Here is a 22,199-nt window from a genome sequence, read left to right on the forward strand (position 1 = left end):
TACTACTGAACAAATTGCGCGATGCTTTGAAAAACGAATGGCACGATATGATCGCCTAAGGCATTGACTTCTTGCCAACACCAGCCGACTCATCTTAAAGTGCGGTCGAGGAATCAAATTGATGTGAAATAATAATTTTACCAAATGCAGTATAAACTCCCGATCTCGCCCAAAGTGAATTTTACTTGTTTCCAGAACTCAAAAAGACATTGCGGGGCCATAGGACGTCATTGAAGTGTCGGAAAAATGGTTTTAGACGTCATCTTCGCAGTTCTGTAATGTGGACCTTAAATAGGTTAAGAAACGCCGGGGGAAATGTGTAACTGTGGATGGTGACTAGTTAGAAAAGTTCTAATAATAACAAATAAAAATTAAGTTTTAACTTTTTAAATTCTATCTCGATTATTTTTAGTCATAGCTATAATTTGCGATACCCCTCCATAATAGACTGGGTAAATAATACCTTATCATCATAGTTATTTTGGAATAAGAAGCGTCGCCATCTCACGAAATCCTTGCTAAGAGAAATCGACAGCAGCAACACCGAACACTAAGAAGAGGAGCGTATAAAATAGGCACTCAGAATGTTAGGACAATGCTGAAAACACGGAAATAAGAAAATATAAGGCAAGGAATTAAGAGAATAAGTACGTATATTTCACCTTACAATCCCATTTCAGGGATGTTTGAGGTGAGATTAAAGGATAGCAGGAATTACAGGAGCGATAGTCATAGAGTAATATACAGCGAAAGGAAAGAGAGCGAGCGAGGGGTGGCAAAATATTTAAACAAAAAGGAGTAAGAAGCGTATTAAACATACATGTAGAGTGAGCTAGTGATTGAAATTATTAATATAAGTACGGAGGAAGAAGCGAAAAGGGTGTAGGATTAGCTATAGGACATAATTTTGGGTGTTCTGGAATTAGCATTTGATAGTGATGGAACGTGATGTTAGGCGAAGGAAGAAATGGTAGTGAGGTGGGGGACTACGGTTTAAGGATAAGGAATTTCCGCGCGGAATAAGTAATAGAGTTTGGCAGTAAGAAGGGTTAACTAAAATGAACACTTATTTAAATAGAACAGAAAATATAGGTAAATATGTAAAAATCCTGGAGATTAAGAAAGATATAAGTTAGAAGACATTATGGTTAGGCAAAGATTTGAGAGCAGCATCATTAATACGCACAGGGTCCTGGAAGTGGGTGCGGATTTGGAACATAATTTATTAATTTTATTCAGTCTTAATCTTGGTGAGATTGAGACTACAGAGTGCCTTTTTCCATCCACCCCATAAAAATTAATGACAATCACAAACACCCATAGCCAAGGTATAGGTAAACCCACCTAGGGCTGGAATCAAACCACCTACCTCTGGGTTAGCAGGTTAGAACGTTACACCACCGTCATCGGGGCCAGCAAAAATATCTCAACAGGTACCAGAGAGTCTTTAAGCCTGGATCTTCTGTGTACTACTCAGGCGCCTGAGCCAAATTATCTACGGTGTTGACAAAATATTATGTCAGGTGTGGGGTTCGAACCCACGCTCCCCTTCGGGAACCAGAACTTAAGTCTGGCGCCTTGGACCACTCGGCCAACCTGACGTTCGACAATTGCCAATGATTTATAAATAGAGGTTCAAGGGAGAAAAATACGAGAGCCAGTTGAAGAAATGGTAGATAAAAGTATTAACTAGAACCAAAGAAAGGAGTGCCGGCAGGCGATAGAGAAAACAATGAGTACGGGAAGGGGAATGTGCACTATACAAGGATATTAGGAACACAAAACGAGGATATCGAAAGCCCAAACGAAGCAATAAAAACATGAAATAGGAAAATAAAATTGGATTAAAGAAAAATTAAATAATTTTTATTATGCACCCGGCTATAATAATTCTCAGGTTCATCAATAAGAGGATAGAGATCTGAGAAAATGATTACTCAGGGAGTTCTGACAGGGGAGTGGCACGAGTGATGCCATTGCAATAAATAGAGATTATACATCGTTAAATAAGGGGAGCATAGAATATAATCAGTAGGTATTTTTTTATTATTTTATTTGTGATGGCATTAGATAGTGTGAATTAGGTAGAATGAACGAATGCTTGAAAAAAATAGGAATACGTAGAATGGAGATACACGAAACTTTAAAACTGTAAATATTTCAGACTTCCTAGATGCAAGTAGCAAATAAACAGATGGAATGGGCAGTGTGAGGGATAGGTGCGTCATTTTTAAACGTTTTTATGCCAAAAATGGAGGAAATAATTAAAGAATCATGAAAATAATGGGAGGTAAGCATAAAAATTCTTCGTAAATCAAGAAAATTAGCAAGGTATGGGGATGAGCCAGATTAAGTTTGTCAGTCAGCAAAAGGCTACAAGTTTGCGCAATGAGAAGTTAAAGTGATAGGTATGGGATGAAAAAATTTGATCAACGTAATCAATGTAATGTAATCGAATACAATCGGTGGCTGTGTAGTTTTCTAGAAAGAGGGAAGCTAAGTTTAATATTAAAATAAGCAATCTATAAATAGAGGCATTCATTAACTCTAAAATACTTGACGTACTTCAGAAGTGTTTCGGATCAAAATGTTTTCGGTAATTGGAACACCAGAAGATGGATTACATTAGGCAAAGAATCTTACTCAAGGAGGAGGGAATCGACGTCAAGGAAAGTCTCGTAAAACTTTGATATGGAGCGCAGCTTAGTACGGCGTGGGAACATTGTCATTGGAGCAGGTTAATAGCCGTACATAGGAGGCTTCTGGAATGTGGGTGTCGAGGGGGATGTAAAAGGCTAAATGAACAGAAAGGAAAACAAACGATCATGTGCTACACGTGGTTGGGGAGGAGAGGAGTGGAGAGACATGGTGAAGGAAACAGGAAAGATTGATAAAGAGCATTTGCATTGGAAATGGGATATTGAGGCCTGTAGAAGAGGGAATAAAGTTAGAACAACGAAAGTGGGGTGGAATATGATAGACAAGTTAAACGGAACGAAGGGAGGAAGGAAGCATGGAGACATGAAAATGGGCTTATCATAGCGTCGGATGTGGGTCGAGTTATATTTTGTAGGAGAAGGAATGGAATGTATTAATTTACCGTTTTTCAGGCTATGTGCATCCAAAGCCTACCTTAATTGGTAAAATATGATTAATAATAATAATTAGAAGGGAATAAATTGAAAGATTTCTTAGTAAAAGGCGATACAGTCAGTTTAAATGAACTTAAATTCGTGTATATCATTAAATATAGAAGCCCAGAAAAATAATTAAGCTTCCAATAATCTATTAAAATTTGTGCGTTATCAACGGAAACAATGAATGTAAGACTAAGGAATGAATTGTGTGAGTGATGAGGAGCTCTAAAAAATTGGTATGCATCTGAGATAATCCAAGGTGTTCGGAGGGTCTCCAAAAATGACAAGTTCGGAAAGGATTACGTTTTGCTAAACATATTTTGTCAAATTGTACACTAAATCAGCTTAACGAGACGACTAAAGGTTTATTCAAGTTTTGTGAAGGAATAAGTTACTAAAATGTAGACTACATAGATGGAAATGTATATCCTGCAACATAGGCTCAGAAAATGCACATAATAACGGGTTGCCTACCTGCAGGCGTTAACCTTCACCGTTGTCTCACGTTTATGTTTTACATCGTCCAGAAATAACTCTTTCAATATATGGACAAAATTGTATTCATTAATGCAGATATAGTTAAAATCGGACGGAAAATTAATTCCCTAGGTTTATTAATACCATCTTCACCGCGAAAAGAACGATACAATGCGTCATGTAATACGCATCATTGAAAGATTCTACTCCGAAAAGTTAACTACACAGTGTCGCCTTAGTTTTGACATATTTTCCGATTGGTGTGGTAGCTGCATCGCTTCTAATGAATCTATACGATTTGGAAGTTTTTCCTCAAACCGTCTTCCGATGAACACTTGCCGGGAAAGAAACGTTCATGGTCCACGCTTTGTTTTAAGCTCAGTCAAAACTATTGCAAAAGTTTTACCATCCAGAAAAATACCAACTGTAACACGGGGGCAATCTACGAGCACCGTTACCACCAAGATAACGACAGTGTAGATTCAATTCAAAATTATTTTTCAAAATAAGCGGCCTTTATAGGGAATGGTAAGCATGAAAATGAAAGAAGAAACCAAAGTAAACAATCCAAGGCTTGGTTTGATAGTTGAGGCAGCTAATAATATACCGTAGATTCCAGTTAATATTATGCCCTATATGTTTTTTAATATTAACATGTCATGATAAAAAGAGATTCAATTCATTTCACTGGGCTTTCTTTAGTTTCCAAAACAGATCTGGTAGCCTGAATTTCACATAGCTTGTGTACAGCTAAAGGAGAGCTCAGAGGCGTTCCTGGAAATCAAACTCGCGCCATTTGGCAAGTGGTCTAGTGCTGTACCCACTCGACTACCACGCCTTTATATGAGCGACCAATATTTTTATTGAATATTTAGTGTATTTTCTGTAACTTATATCTCATTTCACAAATAAAGTGTTGGACATTAATTTCGTAATGGATCATTCAATAAATTAAAAGCTAGCTGTCTTAATATAGAAACGAGTGATTCAAAAGCTTAAAACGGTGGAATAATCATCCGCTTTAGTAAACTCAATTTAGAATATAAAATGATATAATTGAAAAGCGAAATTTGTGTAAGGATTCCGAAAATAGAAAGACTTTCTAAATTTAAAAATACAAGTATTGAGACTTAAAAATAAATTGGATAAAATGGAGATGAGAGACGTTAATAGTGAAAAAAATATAAAAAAATAGTAAGTGATGGAAATTCGGTACCGAGGGAGGATTGCGAGGATTAAATGAGCCTTTGATTAGCCAAATAAGGTGGACTCGTGATGATGGGGTTTTAAATGGAGTTAAAATGAAACACTAATGATAAAGAATGGGTTGATTGACGCTATTTAGACCGTAAAAAAACATTTGAAGGCTAAAGTAAAGTGAACGAATCAGCCATAATGAACAGTCACAGATGAGAAGATGAAATAATAGCAGAGGTTACAATGAAGGAATTTGATAATCTGAAGGAGAAAGGCCATAGAAAAAGCTAGTAGATATATAAGTAAATCATTCCTAAAATTGATGCCAATAGTGAAAATAAGAGAAGATCAGAGACATTGGACATGTTAACGTGGCCTATTAGATTTCATCCTACTTGTCATAACTATTTATAATATTTAATCCACCTAGATCTGAAGTTCATTCTAGAATTCCATATTTGTAGAAATATAAAACATAAATCTCACATTTGAAAAACGGTATTTATGTGGATATTATATATCCTCATTCTATTAATCTGCAAATTTTTGACCGTTACATATTACACAGTAATGAAATTTAAACGAAAACACAAACATAAATGAAATAATTATAATAAACGATTTTGGTAAGTTGAGTCATCACTATGAAAAAACTCAGAGTTAAGTGAGTCATCGCAGATGGAAATATTCATCGCTCTAATTAGGTACCTTCATCCGTCAGCTCAATAGTATCATTGAAACACCACAAGACCCTTTTCAAATCGAAATATTCATATCGTTGATAGTCTTGAATTATCAAACAGCATAGAGTGTCGTAATAGTTATTCTTTTATATCACTCTGCCCAATCATTACACCCTGGATACTCTTGCCTATTACTATTTCTGCATCTACAGGTACGCTCCTCGATGGTTTCCCTCGCGGCCACGACAGGAGAGATAGGAGGGGAGGAACGTGAGGGAAGAGCGAAAGAGGCAAGTGGGACATCGAGAACCTCATCAATCTCTCTCTTCATCCTCATCCAATATCACACTCCTCATTAAAATTCAACATATCGGGAGGTGGGCCCGGTAAGGAGCTCCGGCGCTTTCGAGGATAAGAATATCTCCCCCGCGGAAGAGGGAGGGAGGATGGCGTGTGTGTGTATCTGTATGTGGATGGGGTCGTAAGTATTACCCCTTTCTTTCCCGACGCGGTTTAGGGGTCGTCGCGAGGGTTTGCGAAGAGGGGATGATTCGGAGGTGAAGTGATCGTGAATGCGCTTTGACAAGGGTTCGCAGATGCAAATCGGGAACGAAGCATCGTTGGCAGAGGGCTTCGCTCGGAGAGAAGGAACTGGAGAAAGGGACAGAGAGCGTAGGGATTGGGGGCCGGAATGAGAAAGAGCGGGAGGAGGAAGGGAGGAGGTCGGTTGGTTATGATAATACTGCGGATGGAGTTGGAAGAGGGTTCGTGTGTCGGTGAGATGGGGCCGCGGAGGATTGATGGTGTGTGTTTGCGGATTCGATGTAAATTAGAGGTTCGGGTCGGTGTAAACTGCTTGTGGAGCGATTCCTCATCTCCACGGCATTAACGGGCAGAGTCACAGTGAAAGTAAGCGGCGGAGTTGCGTGTGTGTACGGTGGGTGAGGGAGATAGAGAGCTTTGGCTGGCGCAAGAGCAAAGATATCGCAGCCAAAACTAAGTCTGAACTTCCCAAAGTATCTTGTGTCATAAGCGAAACGGCTCAACTGAATAATAGGCATATGATTCGAAAGCGAGGTTTCATAATTGCTCGGGTTCTCAAAATGATCTGAGGGGGGAAACTAAAGCATGACATATCTACAATTATTGATGATGTAATCGAAAGTTGGCACCTCATGAAGAAGAATTAACTTCAAAAAAGTAGGAGTAAGGTTGAAAGTTTTGAATTGAGAGTTTGGTAAAAATAGGTTTTTTATAACAAACGGAAATATCCAGTAATGAATAGCAGTTAATCACTGGAGTTATTTTGAATGATTTTGAATAATATTTTGAATACACCAAATAGTCTTCAGAAATAGATTTATGCTAATTCTAAGTTAATTGTCAACAGCTCAATAAAACAATTACCATTCGAAAAGCGTCCCTAATATTTGAGCTGGGAAATTAAAATCGCTTGTTTTGGAACTAAAACTTTGAAACCATCACATATATGACTACTAATGGACTAATGAATGTAACTCACAAAGCGTGATTTAAAAACTAAGATATTAAACTAAAGATACCAATAAGATGACTTCAAATACATGGGAATAATATAAAATATTGGTCCTTACAGTTCGTCCGAAACTTTAATTTTCTAACGAAAAATCAAAATGAGTAGCCGCTAGTTTTAAGTTTAAGAAGTACATAAAGCTTATTTTATTAATGCTCCTCTCTGATTCGTGAATATTCTCCTCATTTCAAACAACTGTATTCTAATCTAATGAACTCATCTTTTCATTGACTGTTTTGGGACCATGCTAACTTACAGTTCTTATTTTGATCAACAGGTACCTGCATAAGTTAACGTTTTTTTGTCCATGGAACTGAGTAACGATGGTAAAATTGTTATTTTATCGTCATCTTACCGCTAAACATAAACCAATTTTCTCCTGTAGCATAACATTTGGTTGATGATCTTTTGACTGAGCTTTAAAGATTTGTGGTAGCTCAAGGGTTGTTTAGTTCGGTGCTTACACTAATAATTTTTGAAGTAATATTTTAACAGAGGCGATAGTGTTTTCATTATCTAAGAGTATTTATTACTCATTTAATCCGTCCAAAAGTAGCGTACAGAAATTCTATACTACATACTCGTTGATATTTAAATGAAGGATCAAACATTTTATTTCTTCTGACTTACAATTTGCCCTAAGGATGCACATTTCTCTAAGATAAACGGAGATAATGAAGTTTATCATATACACAAATAGTTGTATTATACATTTCAATTAATGACTAAATTCAAACTGCTCAATGATAACATGTAAGTAATTTCTATTTTTAAAGTTAATACGGGCAGTTAATGTCAATAGAAGATTATGCTGATATTTTGCGAAAAATATCCCCCCCCCGTAATTCTCTATTGTCAGTGCGAAATATTTCAGAAAACCTTATTTTGCTGAAGGTAATTCGTTATTACAAATTATTAGAATTAGAACACACAGAGGTGGCGGAATGTTATAGTGATATTTCTATCCCTACTTGTACTATGATGAGAACACTTTAAATGGCGATCTCCGTCCGTCGGATGTGACGTTAATCCCTTGGCTCATTTCCTTAAGAGTAGGCTAATGACGATGCCGGGTTTCTCTCCGCTGCCCCTTCATTCCCTGAATATCTTACCTCTAGTAAATCTTCCCATCTATCTCTAATGGTGAATTCAGCTATAGGTTACCTCCCCTATCACCTGCTACTACAACAACTATATCAATGGTAGCGGCGTAGCTAATTCTATGTCGCTTTATCCTGGGTGAACAAATATAAGCAGGTCTGAAAATGGAAACCTTGAAAATAGGCTAATTTTTTATTGGGAAAGGTTTTCAGTCTGGTACCGCTCAGACGTTTTGCGCTCACAAGCAACGCAAAACCGTGGAAATGGAAGGAAATATTTTTTTGTCCTTTAAAATTGGCGGGCGTTCATTCATTCTCAACCTTATGTAGTTACTTTTTAATTTGATTCCCTAACGAGGAGGGAGCATTGGACGATGAAGCGAGGACCCTTCGAAAGGATGGAAAGGAGTGCTTTATTTCTCTCGATGAAAAAAGCACCACTCTCCCTTCGCCTGGGCCCCCAAAGATTTATCTCGGACCCCTGCACTTCACCAGGCGATCATCCGTCGTGCTCCGCTCTCCATCCCTTATGACTTTCGTCCCCATTCTGCAAATCCGAGCATTTTGAAACAAAGTTACACGCGTACATACCTGCAAGGATGCGATGCACACACAACCACGCTCGTAAACAAACACGTTCACGACTACCCGGTGAAAACAAACATTAATGCATAAAACCTAGAACGCACAGAAAAATGGTGTCCATCGGTGTCGTTTCCACTATAATTTTAAGTTTCATCAAATTATGTGATTTTTAGTCATATTCTAAATATTTGAAAGTATGAACTTTGTGACACATATTTTCAGCCCTTAAAATTTGCTAGTTTCATAATATGCAGGTTATCACTGAAAAGATTACTCAATAAATTAAATATTCAACTATTTACGCCTGTGGAAAACTTATTTTTGAAATAATTTTTCCGTATGACAATCATAATTTCTTATGCATAATCTGAACCATTTTTCATTGGGAACAAAATATATACCATATCTAGGCTGCAAACTTGAAATATGGAAAACACATGTGAGTAAAAATAAGAATACAAAGTAAACGGCATTACTAAAATCAAATTTTAGGCAAAATAATTAAGTCGTTCCATAAAGGACACAGTGTCAGGCTTTACCATTTAAAATTCCATCTTTAACTAAATAATAGAGGAAACAATTTCATAGAACTCCTTTTTTATTGCCTGGCGATAATTGTTTCCATTTTGGGCGTGGTCATCACTACCTGATGACGCTCAACGTAATAAGTCAATATTGCAAATACGTCAATAATAAATCATTCTGTGCAATGATTGATTCTCTTATCAAGATAATGTGATTCCATATTTGTCCGTCGACACATACTAATTAATAACATTTAAAAAGCTTATGGAAATAATTTCTTAATCAATTGATGTGAAAAATGAAACTATACGGAAAATATATTCCTAAAATCATGTAAAAATGTATTTAATTATGCTTCATGAATATATATGCATACTCTTAGGGATATTCACAAACAACATGTGCAAAATCTTAGGTTTAGGTACTTGAGCACATACTTCTAAATGTACAATGATGTGCAGTGGAAATCCAGGGATCTTTAGACACATACACGGAGAAGCGAAACATGCTCACACCTCCTGTTCCATCTTCCTCCCCCTTTCACCCTCTCCCATTATTCCCCTCTTCATCTGTCCCCTTAAAATCCGAGCGCACGGCGAGAGCATTCCCAGTTGAGCTGCGGCTAATGCTATTACACCCCAAATGCAGCAGCCACGCCGGTGAAGCAACGAAAAGAGAGACCGTGTTTTCACATTTTATTTTACTGGTAAAAGAAAAAAAAACTAATCCCCTTTTCATTTTTCTTTCCATGGGACGGCTGTGAGAAGAACGAGAATGTTAGAGTTTGTGAAAAGATAAAAAGAAGAAGAGGGAGTGAAAAAGATTCAGGCTCATGTAACCTAGGGGCAAAAATTGAGGAGCAGGCGCAGGTGATGGTAGACGTGAAGGGAGTTGGGTGTGGGGAGAGGGATGAAGGGTAAAATTTGAGCATCGCTTTTCAGCATAAGTTGTGCATCCAAATAGTATCTATATTTAAAAATAATGCTGAGCAAATTCATAAAACAATTATAGCACAGATTCATTACGGCAACGTATTTCACCTCGCCCCTCGATTACGGCATCGTAATTACGATTTTGGATCTACGCATATTACGTCACACGATTTCGACATTTCCTGACCCTAGTTTTTTCTATGTCATGTGTTTTTGCATATTTTCAGTCCTTATAATTATTAACTATTAACTAAACTGTAAGCATCTAAATGCTTACAGTTTAGTTAATAGCAGATACTGTAAAGTATCTAAATTTTCCTCTCACCTTCATCACAGCGTCGTATTCCCTCTCTAAATATGGATTAACTACGTGTATGGCTAGATCACATTTGGGAATCCTTGTCACATAACATTACCTTATATTAGGTAACAATTTCTTGTTGGTATTTTCTAATCCTCCTCTCTCATGTGTCACATGGTGAAATCTTAATAAAATACGGAACTTCACATCACATTTGCCACTACTTCTTTTATTAATCAAACTGAAAACCATTTTTAATTCTACGATTAAATTATAATTTTTTTTACATGCTTGAAAGTAAGAGCGTAATTAATTTCTATCACGAGAATCGTGAGAAATTTTTCGACTCTTTTTACGATTTCCCAATATCTCCACGCTTGTGTAACTCTTCCTTCCCCTTACCTCCTCCACGTACTTACAACCCCTGTGCAATGCATACGAACAATGCATCATTTGACTCCAAGATACTAACTTAACGTTGTCATGCTACACACCACATGGGGACAGGGAAATCAGTGCATCTCTCTGCATCAGAATATCATTGCACCAGCGGAGGTGAGGTGAGGAAAGGGATGACAGGCAGCGGGGAGAGAGGAAGGGGTTGGAAACGACACCTTATTCGTAAATGCCCAACGTTCCTAACACCCCCTCCACTCACGCTCGTTTCTCATCTCGCCTGCCCTTTCATTTTTCCCCTCCGTCCGAACCCTTTCGCGCCCTCGGCCTCTCGTCCTCGCTGGCGAGATGGAGGGGTTACCTAAATGAAGAGCTGGTGGAGATGCGAGGCAGTTGGGTGAGAGCTAACTCTGGGCTGGGGAATGATGCGGGAGGAGAGAGGATGAGGGACGAGTTAGTTCGCTGACGAACTTTGGGGAGAGGCCCTGCGAGGGAGGGAAAGGAGTTGAGGGGAGGGGGAGGAGGAGGGAGGGGAGCAATTGGATTGAACAAATTAGGGTTTGGATGGGAAGGAGGACCCAGACGACCTGTCCGGGGAGAAGAGCAAAGAGCAGAGAGGAAGAGGAAACTCTAAGGAGAACGAGAGGAGGGTGTGGACACGGGTTTCTTATAAACAACTAACTGAATACTGAATTATATATATATATATATATATATATATATATATATATACACAAACACATAAACATATGTACATACGAGGACGCGGTAGTCTAGGGGTAGAGCGTTGGACTACTGACCAGACAGCCCGGGTTCCATTCCGGGTGAAGTCACTGGGCACCCTCAGCTGGGTGATTCTTAGGGCAAGAGATCTTCCCAGTGAACCATGGCCGGCAGGGGGAACTGACCCCGCTACTCTGATGTGTGAACTTTACACGCCGTTGGGCTAAGTACTGGGTGAACTCTAAAATCTATCATTGCCGACTTAACCGACCTTTGAATTGACTACTGTGTTTTTTGTTTGCATATACATGAAAAAAAATATATATATACATATATATGTATAAATAAATAAATGAATATATATATATATATATATATATATATATATATATATATATATATATATTTATTTATTTAAGTGACACCACAATAAGTATTTGTGAAGTATTAAACAGAAAATGGAGCCTATGTTCTTAATATTGCGAATTATATTTGAGTAGTAACCACTGAAAACATTCATCTTATGTGACATGTTTAAATGATATTGCTTAATCCTCGAGTACATTGTTCCTTAAGAAACTGAGGTCCAAATTATTAAGCAATTGGAATGTGATTATCCCGAATTTGTTTTAGCTCGAATAGGTATTAGCGCCACAAATCATCAAAATGGCTTTGAACTGGATTTCTACGTAGGACGCATAGAACATGGCACATTAGGGCGCGCTACAGACGGTTGGGTGTCCGTGCAGGATTAAAATTGGAGCGGGGAGACTATGGAAACCGAAAAAAACGGGGAAATATAGCTTCCGACCGGAGACGTGGACGCAAGCGGAGGTTTTGCTCCGGGAGGTCGGAAAAGATGACGAGACATAAAAAAACGGTTGGGACGAAAGAGATGGCGGTGAAGGGAAAGGGGAACGCACGAAAAAAATGAAGGAGAGGATTTCGGTGGATAGAAGGAACGAGCGAGGAGACACAGGGAGAAGGGATGCGAGAGAAAGGAAGAGGAAACGTTGATGATAAATACACACATGGGGGGACAAATGGGGGCGCTAAAATAGAGAGGGACGACTTCTCGCTCGACCTACCCCTCCAGGACTCGCCGCGAGGCCCTCTGCGGGTCTGTCTCAACTGGAATCTCTCACCCCAACCGCGAGCCCTCCGATGAAACGAAGAGAAGGAGAGACCACACGAAGGGCAGAAGGATAAGATGGCTCGCACAACACTAAAAAACTTCTGTTTCGGACCCTTAGCCGAAGGGCCTGATTTCGTAATAACACAGACCACAGAGAAAAAACTGCCCATTCCTTGAAGAACATTTATGAACGAAGATAAAGTGTCGCAAGTACATTGGGTAGGCCTAGTTGGAAGCCACGAAAATAATATGCACAACTTATACCTTAATGTCAGTATAAATTAATCGAAGTTACTGTTAAAGTGTCCGTGGCCTGTAGGTTTCGAAGGCTGGAAGGTCTCGGGTGCCACCGCATTCATTGTTTTTACAACCAATAATTTCGGCAGCATTCCAGCTAATATCTTTCGAGATGAAGACGCTTTCTCGACATGAAGGTGCCAGCTGAAAATATTTGTAGGAATAAATAAGAAGAAGTGCCGAAACCCGCGATCGTACAGCCCTCAAAAAAATTATTAGAACACAACACTGAGATAAAGGGAGTAATTTAAGCCCAAAGTAACATTTGTAGGCGTGACCACTATGATAAATTAAGGAAAGTTAGCCACTAAATTGACCTTTGCATGAAATATTTTCCTTTCGTGATATTGGTGACCACATCAGTAAAAAGCTTCACGTACGACAAATTGAACTTTCCAAATATAAAACTGACTATTAAATACAGATACAGGCCGAGTTCATCACATTTCCGACCATAAGTTCTTTTGGGGACTGATTGGGTAAAAATGTAGGTATAGAGTTTATGGGAGCCGAAGCAGCCATTAGAAAATTGAAGGGATAGTCCAGCACGTAATGATTGGCCAATGCATGAGCTAATATTACAGTAAAAATATATTAGCTTACGAATCAATACAATATGGTTAAAAAGCATATTTATTCGCAATGACTTAAAAATGGATTATCACAAAGTACGTTTACACGGTTCACCGCATTAGGAGGTTCCCAATAACTATAAAAGTTGGCCACTACATGTAGGTTAGAAGAAGTAATCTCCCTTTATGAAGACTGAAAAATATGAGTAAAGTGATTAGTTTTGAAAGCATTATCATATAAATTTAATAATTTACCCCATTGGAACAAATCAAAGTTGAGGATAAATAATTCAATTAGTCTTATTTGAAGAAAACCCTCGCCAAAGTCACAACCATTGTTTAATAATTTGATATTACTTTTTGTAGAACGCGATTTGATTAATAGCAACAAAGAAAGATTATCGGAGAGCTGATTAGCAGAGATTAGCTACCATTAGCAACCAAGACTGGAAACGGGCCTGCGGCTTTAGTCATTACAGTAACGATAAACGCTATCTACCAAGCATAAGAGGTTTCTTTTCTCTTGGCACTCGCTTTATGCATCTATGAAATGAAGGAGAATATGGTGAAACAATTTCTGTACCAAACTCACAAATTTATATATTCCATCCGTTAAGGAGTATGATATACAAGATTTTGTTGAGCATTTTGTTTTAATGAAAATCAAATGAAATACATTTTTGGGATTTCGGTGGTTTAATTAAAAGAAATATCACTTTGATTTTAATTACGTTTCACGGTATTTACTTATGTGACATGGTATTTTAGACTTAATAATGCACAGAAACACCTTAATACACAGCAGGTGTGTATTAAAGCAGATGAAATCTAAATACATGATCCACCCCGTAAGAGCCACATTTAAGGTTCGATTATGTACACTAAATTAGTGCTCAAATAAATACTTGCATGCCACGCTCCCTTGCTCGATTCTCTTAGAGTCCAATATTTTCGACAGTGATCCCAGTCTTCAAGTGAAACCCGCGTGATAAATGCTCGGCACATAATCTCCAATTCTCTCTTTTGAGAATACGACATCGCCAAAGCCTTTTTCCAGTATTTTTTCTTGGAGTAGAGCTTAAGCACATTGGTACCTATAAGGCCCGAGTCACAAAAATTGGCATCAGGAATTGCGCAGTCCGGGAAACGACTTACAATTCAACTGGTTTTTTATTTTTTTGACAACCTTAATTGGGGCGAGATTGAGACTTCATAGTCCCTTTTTCTTCCTAACCCTTATACATTACAGTAAAGACAACTACAAACCATCCATGTCCTAGGTGGAGAAAATTTCACGTGGGCGAGACTCGAACCCGCTTTCCTCTGGATTGGCTGGCGAGGGCTTAACTCCGCCACCATCTAGAGGGCCTAATGAGCGAAGGACAGTATAAATCGCACCAAATAGGTTAGTTTTGCGGAAATTGCTTTATTCCACTCAAGTAAATGACCGTGGTGTGATCACATCTCGTTTAGGGAATAAATGTTTTCCCAAATGTTCTGCATACTGATATATTCCTTGAGGCATTCACCTCCAAGTGAACAGAGCCGTGGACCCGTGGCATACAATTTCACTGCCATTAAAGGAAGTGTCGGGCCGTGAATTGACAGAACGTTGGGGGAGAGGGGAAAACAAGGAAAAGCTCAAAATGAGGTGAAAAAACGTTTTACAGGAGACAAGTCTCGCAAGTAATTACAATCCATTTCAACAAATCCCTACGAAAGGGAGTTTGATTTTCTATTAAAGCATGGCATCTGTTAGCTTAACGGTCTTTCTTTCCCTGACATGCGTGACGCAAAATGAAATAAGAAACGAAAACACAGGTCCCACTGTTTCCAAAAGAGTGCAAAAAATACACAAAACACGTGGAAAATATTGTTAAATGTTACATTACCGGGATAGGATGCGGGAGGGCGTCGATGGGACGAGGGGGCGATGAAGGGCTTGGGGAAGACGGGCGACGGGACGGAGCTATTGGATTCGCGCCGCGCCGTGCGTTGGGGAGGCCTCTTTTGAAGCACGCTGAATTTCCGGCTGGCTCCAGCGACGGGCGCGTCGGAGGGAGGAGGGAAACGGGAGCGATGTCGAAAGCACCGAGGTGGACCCCTGAGAGGCACCCGGGAGAGGGATCGCGGGAGGGAGCGTCGGGGATGGAGGACGGGAGGTAGAGATAATAGGTGCCTACTGCGAGGGCGAGTTCGTATGTGCAAGAGCGGTGTGGTGGGAGGTTTGGGGAATGGTGTGCGAGCGCGCGGATTTAAGGGGCGGGGGACGGAAGTTGGAAGTTGGGGAGTGAAGTGGGTGGGAGTTTGAAAAACGCCATCTAGGCCGCCGTCGCAATCACTCATCCGGAGGAACGTCGGCGGCGAGGTGGGCCCCGGTAAACCCCTATAACACTCTTCACCCCCGCCTATCCCTCTCCCTTTCCCTATCCCCTTCTCTCACTCTCTACAGAGAAGGGAAGTCCCAGAGTCCTGTTGTTGTGGGAGAAAGGGAGTGAGAAGGAGGAGGGTAAGAAGAGAACCCAGAGAGAGAGGTGATAAATTTTCTCTCTTGAGGAAAAAAAGAGGGGGAGGGAGGGAGAGAGGAAAGAGAATTTTCCGGTTGCAATGTGTGTGTGTATATATGCGTAAGTATGTTTACATATATAGCATATGTGTATATATATATATATACAAATATAGTATATGTGTATATATATATATATATACAAATATAGTATATGTATATATATATAAATATAGTATATGTATATATATATACATATATATATATATATATATATATATATATATTTATTTATATGGATATATATGTTATATTCATTTACATGGATATAGATATAAAAAAGGATAGGAATATATGTGTGTGTATACACATATAATAAACAGTGCATACATAATGTTAATAAATAATAATATATACATACATAGTCATATTTTTCCCTGGAAGGAGGAATGAACGTCGAAAAGTTTCTTCTTGAGGGTTCTTTTGTATTTCTTTCGATGTTTAAAACGGTGCGTTTGTTATTTCATATTTTATATACACCCATGCATACATTATATATAAAATATATTAAAGCAATCAGGCAAAAGGAGCTCGATGTTGAGGCGGAGGAGGAAAGACTTCCGCTCTGGGTATGGATGGGTGCGTAGGTATGGGTGTTGGGAGAACGGTGCGTGGAGAAGGAACGCTATGGAAGGGCTCAGAGTTGTTATTCGGAGAGCATTAATAGAAAAGGGTGTCCTCGAGAAAAATTGGGAATATATGCGAGGATGGGATTAGAATAAACATAAACACGAGAGCGAGGGGTGGGTAGGGGCGAACGCCGGCGAGTTATTTTTTATCTTACAGTGACGTCCATCTAATTAACAAGTGGACGATGGAAAATATTTCCCGGAAATACTGCTTACCTTTTTCATCGGGGGGAGAAAACGGAAGAGAGGGAGAAAGAGTCGAGGGCATTTATAATGTTTTTTTCCCTCCCTTTTCGTTGGAAAGAATATCATTAAGGCGGGCGTTGACGCGTGACTGAGACAAGAATGAGATATTTGTTAATCAGGACGGCCACCAATTTTGTGTGGAGCTGTTAACCTTCTACGGGAGCAGGGAATCTGGAAAAGAATATTTCATCTCGGCCGTGAAACGCCATAAAAATGGGGCTGATGTGGTTAATTATTTTGATTACTGCTAGATAAAATCGAGCCATTTAACGAATCACTTAATAGCACGTCGCCTTCCTCATCTTTAAAAGATTAGATACAAAGGCAGCGCATTGAAAATGAAAAAAATTTTAATTCTTTGAAAGATACGAGTGAAGAGCATGTTTTAACTTTTCCTTTCCTTTGATCTACTTTTATAAACAGCGACTCAAGCGACAGCAAGACTTTCAGCGATTTTTTTACAGTTTAAAACAGTTAGAAACAAAAAGTGAGTCCAGGGTGGACAAGATAATGTAATAATGTTTGTCATCGGATTTATTCCTTAGAACCACAGCAAACTAGCGAGAACTATCCGTAGTTATTAAATCCTTCTCTCAAGCCGCGGTGGGCCAACGTCATCCTCGCAAAAGCAAACAAAAGCTCAATCTCAGTGGACCTAATCTAAGTAACACGTAGTACGTAAGTAACCAAATCCCTGCAATGCACTCTGATGCTCCAATTAAGGCCATTCACGGTTAACTTTCCTGGAGTTTCCGTGCTGGGGAAGTGAACCTTTTGCATGATCGTCCTAACAAGACAGGTCTAAGTCGTCTCGTACTATGATTAAACAAACATCTCTAACTGTACAGACGCTGCTTTTCTTTCCTTTGCGTATCGTTTATATTGCTTTCTAACTCATTATTATGCCATAAACATTCCCTTTCAAACTGAAACATTATCATTAGTCCACTATTTTTATGCGCACACATTTGAAATATTTAACCAGGTAATTAAATGAATGACAAATGAGGAGAAAACGGAACGATGTTGCAAATATAAATCTCCAGATGGAATACATTTTCATCCATTTACTATTTAATCCACATATTTGCTATTATTTCTAGATACTTCACTTTGTCACAACTTCTTGAATATTATTCCTCATGTGATGCTAGGTTTCATAAGTTGAATTTTTTCAAATATTATCTTCTATCTACATGACATGTCTAAGCATGATCTATTGCATTATTGCAGTTATTCAGGATAAAAAATCCCGGAAAATTTTTTAAATTATTTTTAAAGGACGCGGCTGGTAGCATTTTGCTATATTTTCATATGCTTTGTGCAAATTTGTGCAGCCACATTTATTCTGAGGATATTTTACAGCAAAAAAAATACTCAGGCGGGGAATCACATTGGTATGATCTAGTTGGAGTAGGCTATTGAGGGATTTGTGATCACAATGGCGATTAGAAATTAAGCGAGTTTCATACCACACACCCCTTATCTTACTGTAATACACACGCACATCTAAATACAGACCGAGAGTGACCACATTAATAATGTAAAACCTCAGTAAGCCATAACCATACCAGTCTGAGGCAAAGTTCAAAGTGATACTGATTCTCTTCACTTGGTATCTGCATTACCTAGCGGTGGGTGGACTCGACAATCTTGGTTTGCAGAGACGTATTATGCTATTACTGGGCTAAATGGTCGACTAAATCACGTACATAAGCACTTAACGTCCTTGCTGTTTATCTGAGAGCCTGAGGGCTCAAATCATCCTTTGGACAAGAAGGCTCAAGCAGCAATCCCGTGGCCTCTAGTGAAGACTTAATTGACTAAGGTGACTATTGACCTTAGTATTTTGAGCCAACGCCTGGATTCGACAATGCTCTATGCCTCGGGAAAACATTATTTTCGGAGAGATACCCTGAGTCTATTTGATGCATATGACAGCGGTCTTTGATAACGTTTTGGACGTGAAAGGAGCAGGTTTGGATTTAATATTTTAAATACCTAATTAAAAAAACAGCCATGTCATCAGAAGGCATCTTCTTTTAGTGGTAGGAATTTCTACTAAATAACGCATTATTTAACTCCATCCATTAAAAACTGTGCGAGAGGATGAAAGAATCTAACTGAAGAGAGACATCGCCATGAGAGAATCAAACGGAATAGATAATAACTGTGAAAAAGTATCGAAAAAAGAATAAAAATTGAGTGAGAGAAAAATTAATTCCTATTTTCAATAATATATTTGTAAACTTTACCACTAGTTATTGGGATAATTTTAAATCATCATGTACATATTCTTATTTTTTTCACTTAACCTACCATGAGTTCGGCCACGAGCACCATTATCAAGGTTAATAGACCATGATAGTCGTAATTATATATTATTCAAAATCATGATTGATAAAATAAAATTGTTTGGAAATATCTTGTGATTTAATTTCTTATAATAAGTGTAAAGCATTGTTGAAAAGTAACACCTGATACATTTATTTAGATTTGTCACTATCGTGTAATTTACCCGTCTCACCGTTTGGCCGGCTTTCGTGTCATACACACCCATAAAATAAGGACCGTTTTGCAAATAAAGTCATTTAAATTGGTTTATCGGACACTAAAAAATATAAAAAAGACTGCTGTGGAACTGATGAAGGGGCCTTGGACCACAAAAAATTCAGTGCCGGAGATTTTCACGAAAATCATTTTCCAATTCCTTTCAGTGCATACTTATACAAACTAATATAAAGAAACTAAGAAGCTTTCACAAGGCGGATGGAATAGATGACAGAGGCATTTGATTAAGGATGGAAAGAAAAGGCTCGTTAAAACTTTAATGTAGAGCATGGCGTTGTATGCCGTGGAAGCATGGCCATTTAAAAAGGGCTAATAGGCATAAGTAGATTAAAATAATAAAAAACGAGGAAGTGCTAGGCAAACTGGGGAAGGGAGAAGGTTGTTGGGAGAAATTCAAAGTATGCAGGAAAGATTCATTCAGAGCGTTTTGATTTGCGATGGGTTATGGAAGACACTAATAGAAGGGAGAATGTTAAGCAAACAAAGAAGAGGAAGGAACAGGAAAGACATGTTGGATAGAATGGAGGGATAAAGAAAGTACGCTGAATTGAAGAGGAACTTGCTGTAGTGCCCGAGTTCAGGTTGTTATTGAATAGGAGAAATTGTATAGGCTCGTTCATTCAAAACTTACGTTAACCACTTGAATGTTCAAAAAAAGCTAACTTAAGCAAATCTATACCTAATTTTGTCAAGAAATATCAAATTTTTTTACTTAAATTTATCTTAGTAGCAGTTTTTTGCTCTCTATGTTCCTCTCAAAGATATATTATCGTTCGTAAGTAGAAAAATGTCACTCTAAATATAATAAAAGTCTGGAGCATGTAATTTTATCAAAAATAACTTTTGATATCGTAAAACATTACACCACTACAATAGGTGTTTTTTGTTTTCCACATCATCAACAGGAGCTATACTATTCTGAATTCATTCTTAGTGGTAATCTACCTCTGAAGTTACTGGTTTTCAATGGGCCCAGGGTCCAACAAAGTACCGCTACACTTCTACGACCCAACGAACATGACACGAAATATCGTATCACCCTACGTAGTAATTAAAAGTTTCATCTCCGCGTATAATCAAACTTACTTAAATCCGTTCAACATGAATAATCTTTTACCCTTTGCCTTACTTCTCAACCCTACATTCTCCTCTCTACCAAAGTCTTCCTGAATAAATATGCAATACATAACTATAAGGAAAGCATTTAATGCGTGGTTTTGACTTAAAAGGATCCTTAATGTCTGGAACCAGCGAACACGATACCCATACGAAAAGGAAAAAGTTAAGCCTTTAAAATGCTAATTTTGAGGTTTTTGAGTCCACGGCTGATAGTGCCTTTCTGGAAAGAGGACGAAGCACGGGCATGGGGTATGAGAAAACGATGGCCCTAGAGTTGCCGTTGAACCGTCCTCCACGTGGCAGTAATGTGGTCACTAAAACACTGTCAAACACCATTCCTTAAATTTCATGGACCGAAAACGGGGGCCAAAAGCAGGGGTGCGTTTACATTCAATTAGCAGACTTCAGCAGGAATGCACCTCGCGGTATTCGGTCGCACACTGGAAAGTTTTAGTCTTTGAATTGATCTAATACAGAGTAAAGCAATCCGTTTCATTGAAAAAATTTCCATGAATGAATAGGAAGTGTCGCGCGGCATTCGGAAAATAGGAAACTCAAGCAACAGATGTACTTTTATCAAATGGCATCTGATGTCCTGGAATAATATAAACAGTATGTAGTGTTACGGTGAGGGATTAATTTTAAGCTTGTGCTGAATTCGTAACTAAGTAAAGACATAGTCGATTATATGAGCATATGATAACTTCATACAAAAAACTTTCCTCTATCTTTAGTTATAAACAAACAAGCATTAGAAGCAGTTGTTTGCTTAATTTCTTAGTATTCTCTCTCTTTTGTTTGCTCTTTCTATTATTGATACTAAATGGCCACAACGACCGGCGCTCTAGCTCTAAACTGCAAACTAGAAATTTATAGTTGGAAACTTTTATAAAACATATGCTTATTATATTTGTTATTATTTTTTACCAAAGTTGATCAACTACATCAATCAGTCCTCGATTCCCGTCCATAGAGGCCTACATGGATATTTCTACGTACGAGTTCCTTCCCTCCACCTGCCAACACCGACTTTCCACTTACCATCTGTTCCGTTCGTCCCGGGTTTCCCCGCCAGGCCGTCGATTCCGGGAATCCCGTTGAATCCAGGCACTCCGTCCAGGCCGTTGCGACCCGGAATGCCGTCGAGTCCCGGCTCCCCGGGCACCCCATCGCGGCCGTCCAAACCCGGAGAGCCTGAGGCGTGGAAAGAGTGAGAGAGAAAGAATAGAAAAGGAGGCATGAATAAAGCATCAAGCAAGGGGGGATAAAAAAGGGTGGCGTCGTAATTTGGGGAGGACATAAGAGTCGAGGGGGCGAAAATGAGAGGATAAAAATGCATGAAAATGCTCCGAGGGGCTAAACGCAAATGGCAATTACGAATTTAATTGAAGCCGAAGGGAAAGTGGAAATACTGCACCATAAAAACGTCGCGCCTGCTTCTCCGCAGAGAAATGCA

The 22,199-nt window shown here is 38.8% G+C and overlaps 1 protein-coding gene and 1 non-coding gene across 2 annotated transcripts in view; both read right to left on the reverse strand.

Moving 5' to 3' along the window:
* The window catches only part of LOC139693796 (uncharacterized), a 985,124-nt gene that overhangs the window by 369,964 nt on the left and 592,961 nt on the right, over nucleotides 1-22,199 (reverse strand). Inside the window, exon 3 of the mRNA XM_071592080.1 lies at nucleotides 21,785-21,937. Coding sequence (XP_071448181.1) covers nucleotides 21,785-21,937 — 153 coding nt within the window. The remainder of the gene's footprint in view (nucleotides 1-21,784; nucleotides 21,938-22,199) is intronic.
* Nucleotides 1,518-1,601, reverse strand: TRNAL-UAA (transfer RNA leucine (anticodon UAA)). The gene has a single exon. It is a non-coding gene; the product is annotated as a tRNA-Leu (tRNA).

The sequence above is a fragment of the Hetaerina americana genome, unplaced genomic scaffold, assembly GCF_022747635.1.
Source record: "Hetaerina americana unplaced genomic scaffold, ioHetAmer1.1.p SCAF_1, whole genome shotgun sequence".
In the NCBI taxonomy this organism is placed as follows: Eukaryota; Metazoa; Arthropoda; class Insecta; order Odonata; family Calopterygidae; genus Hetaerina; species Hetaerina americana.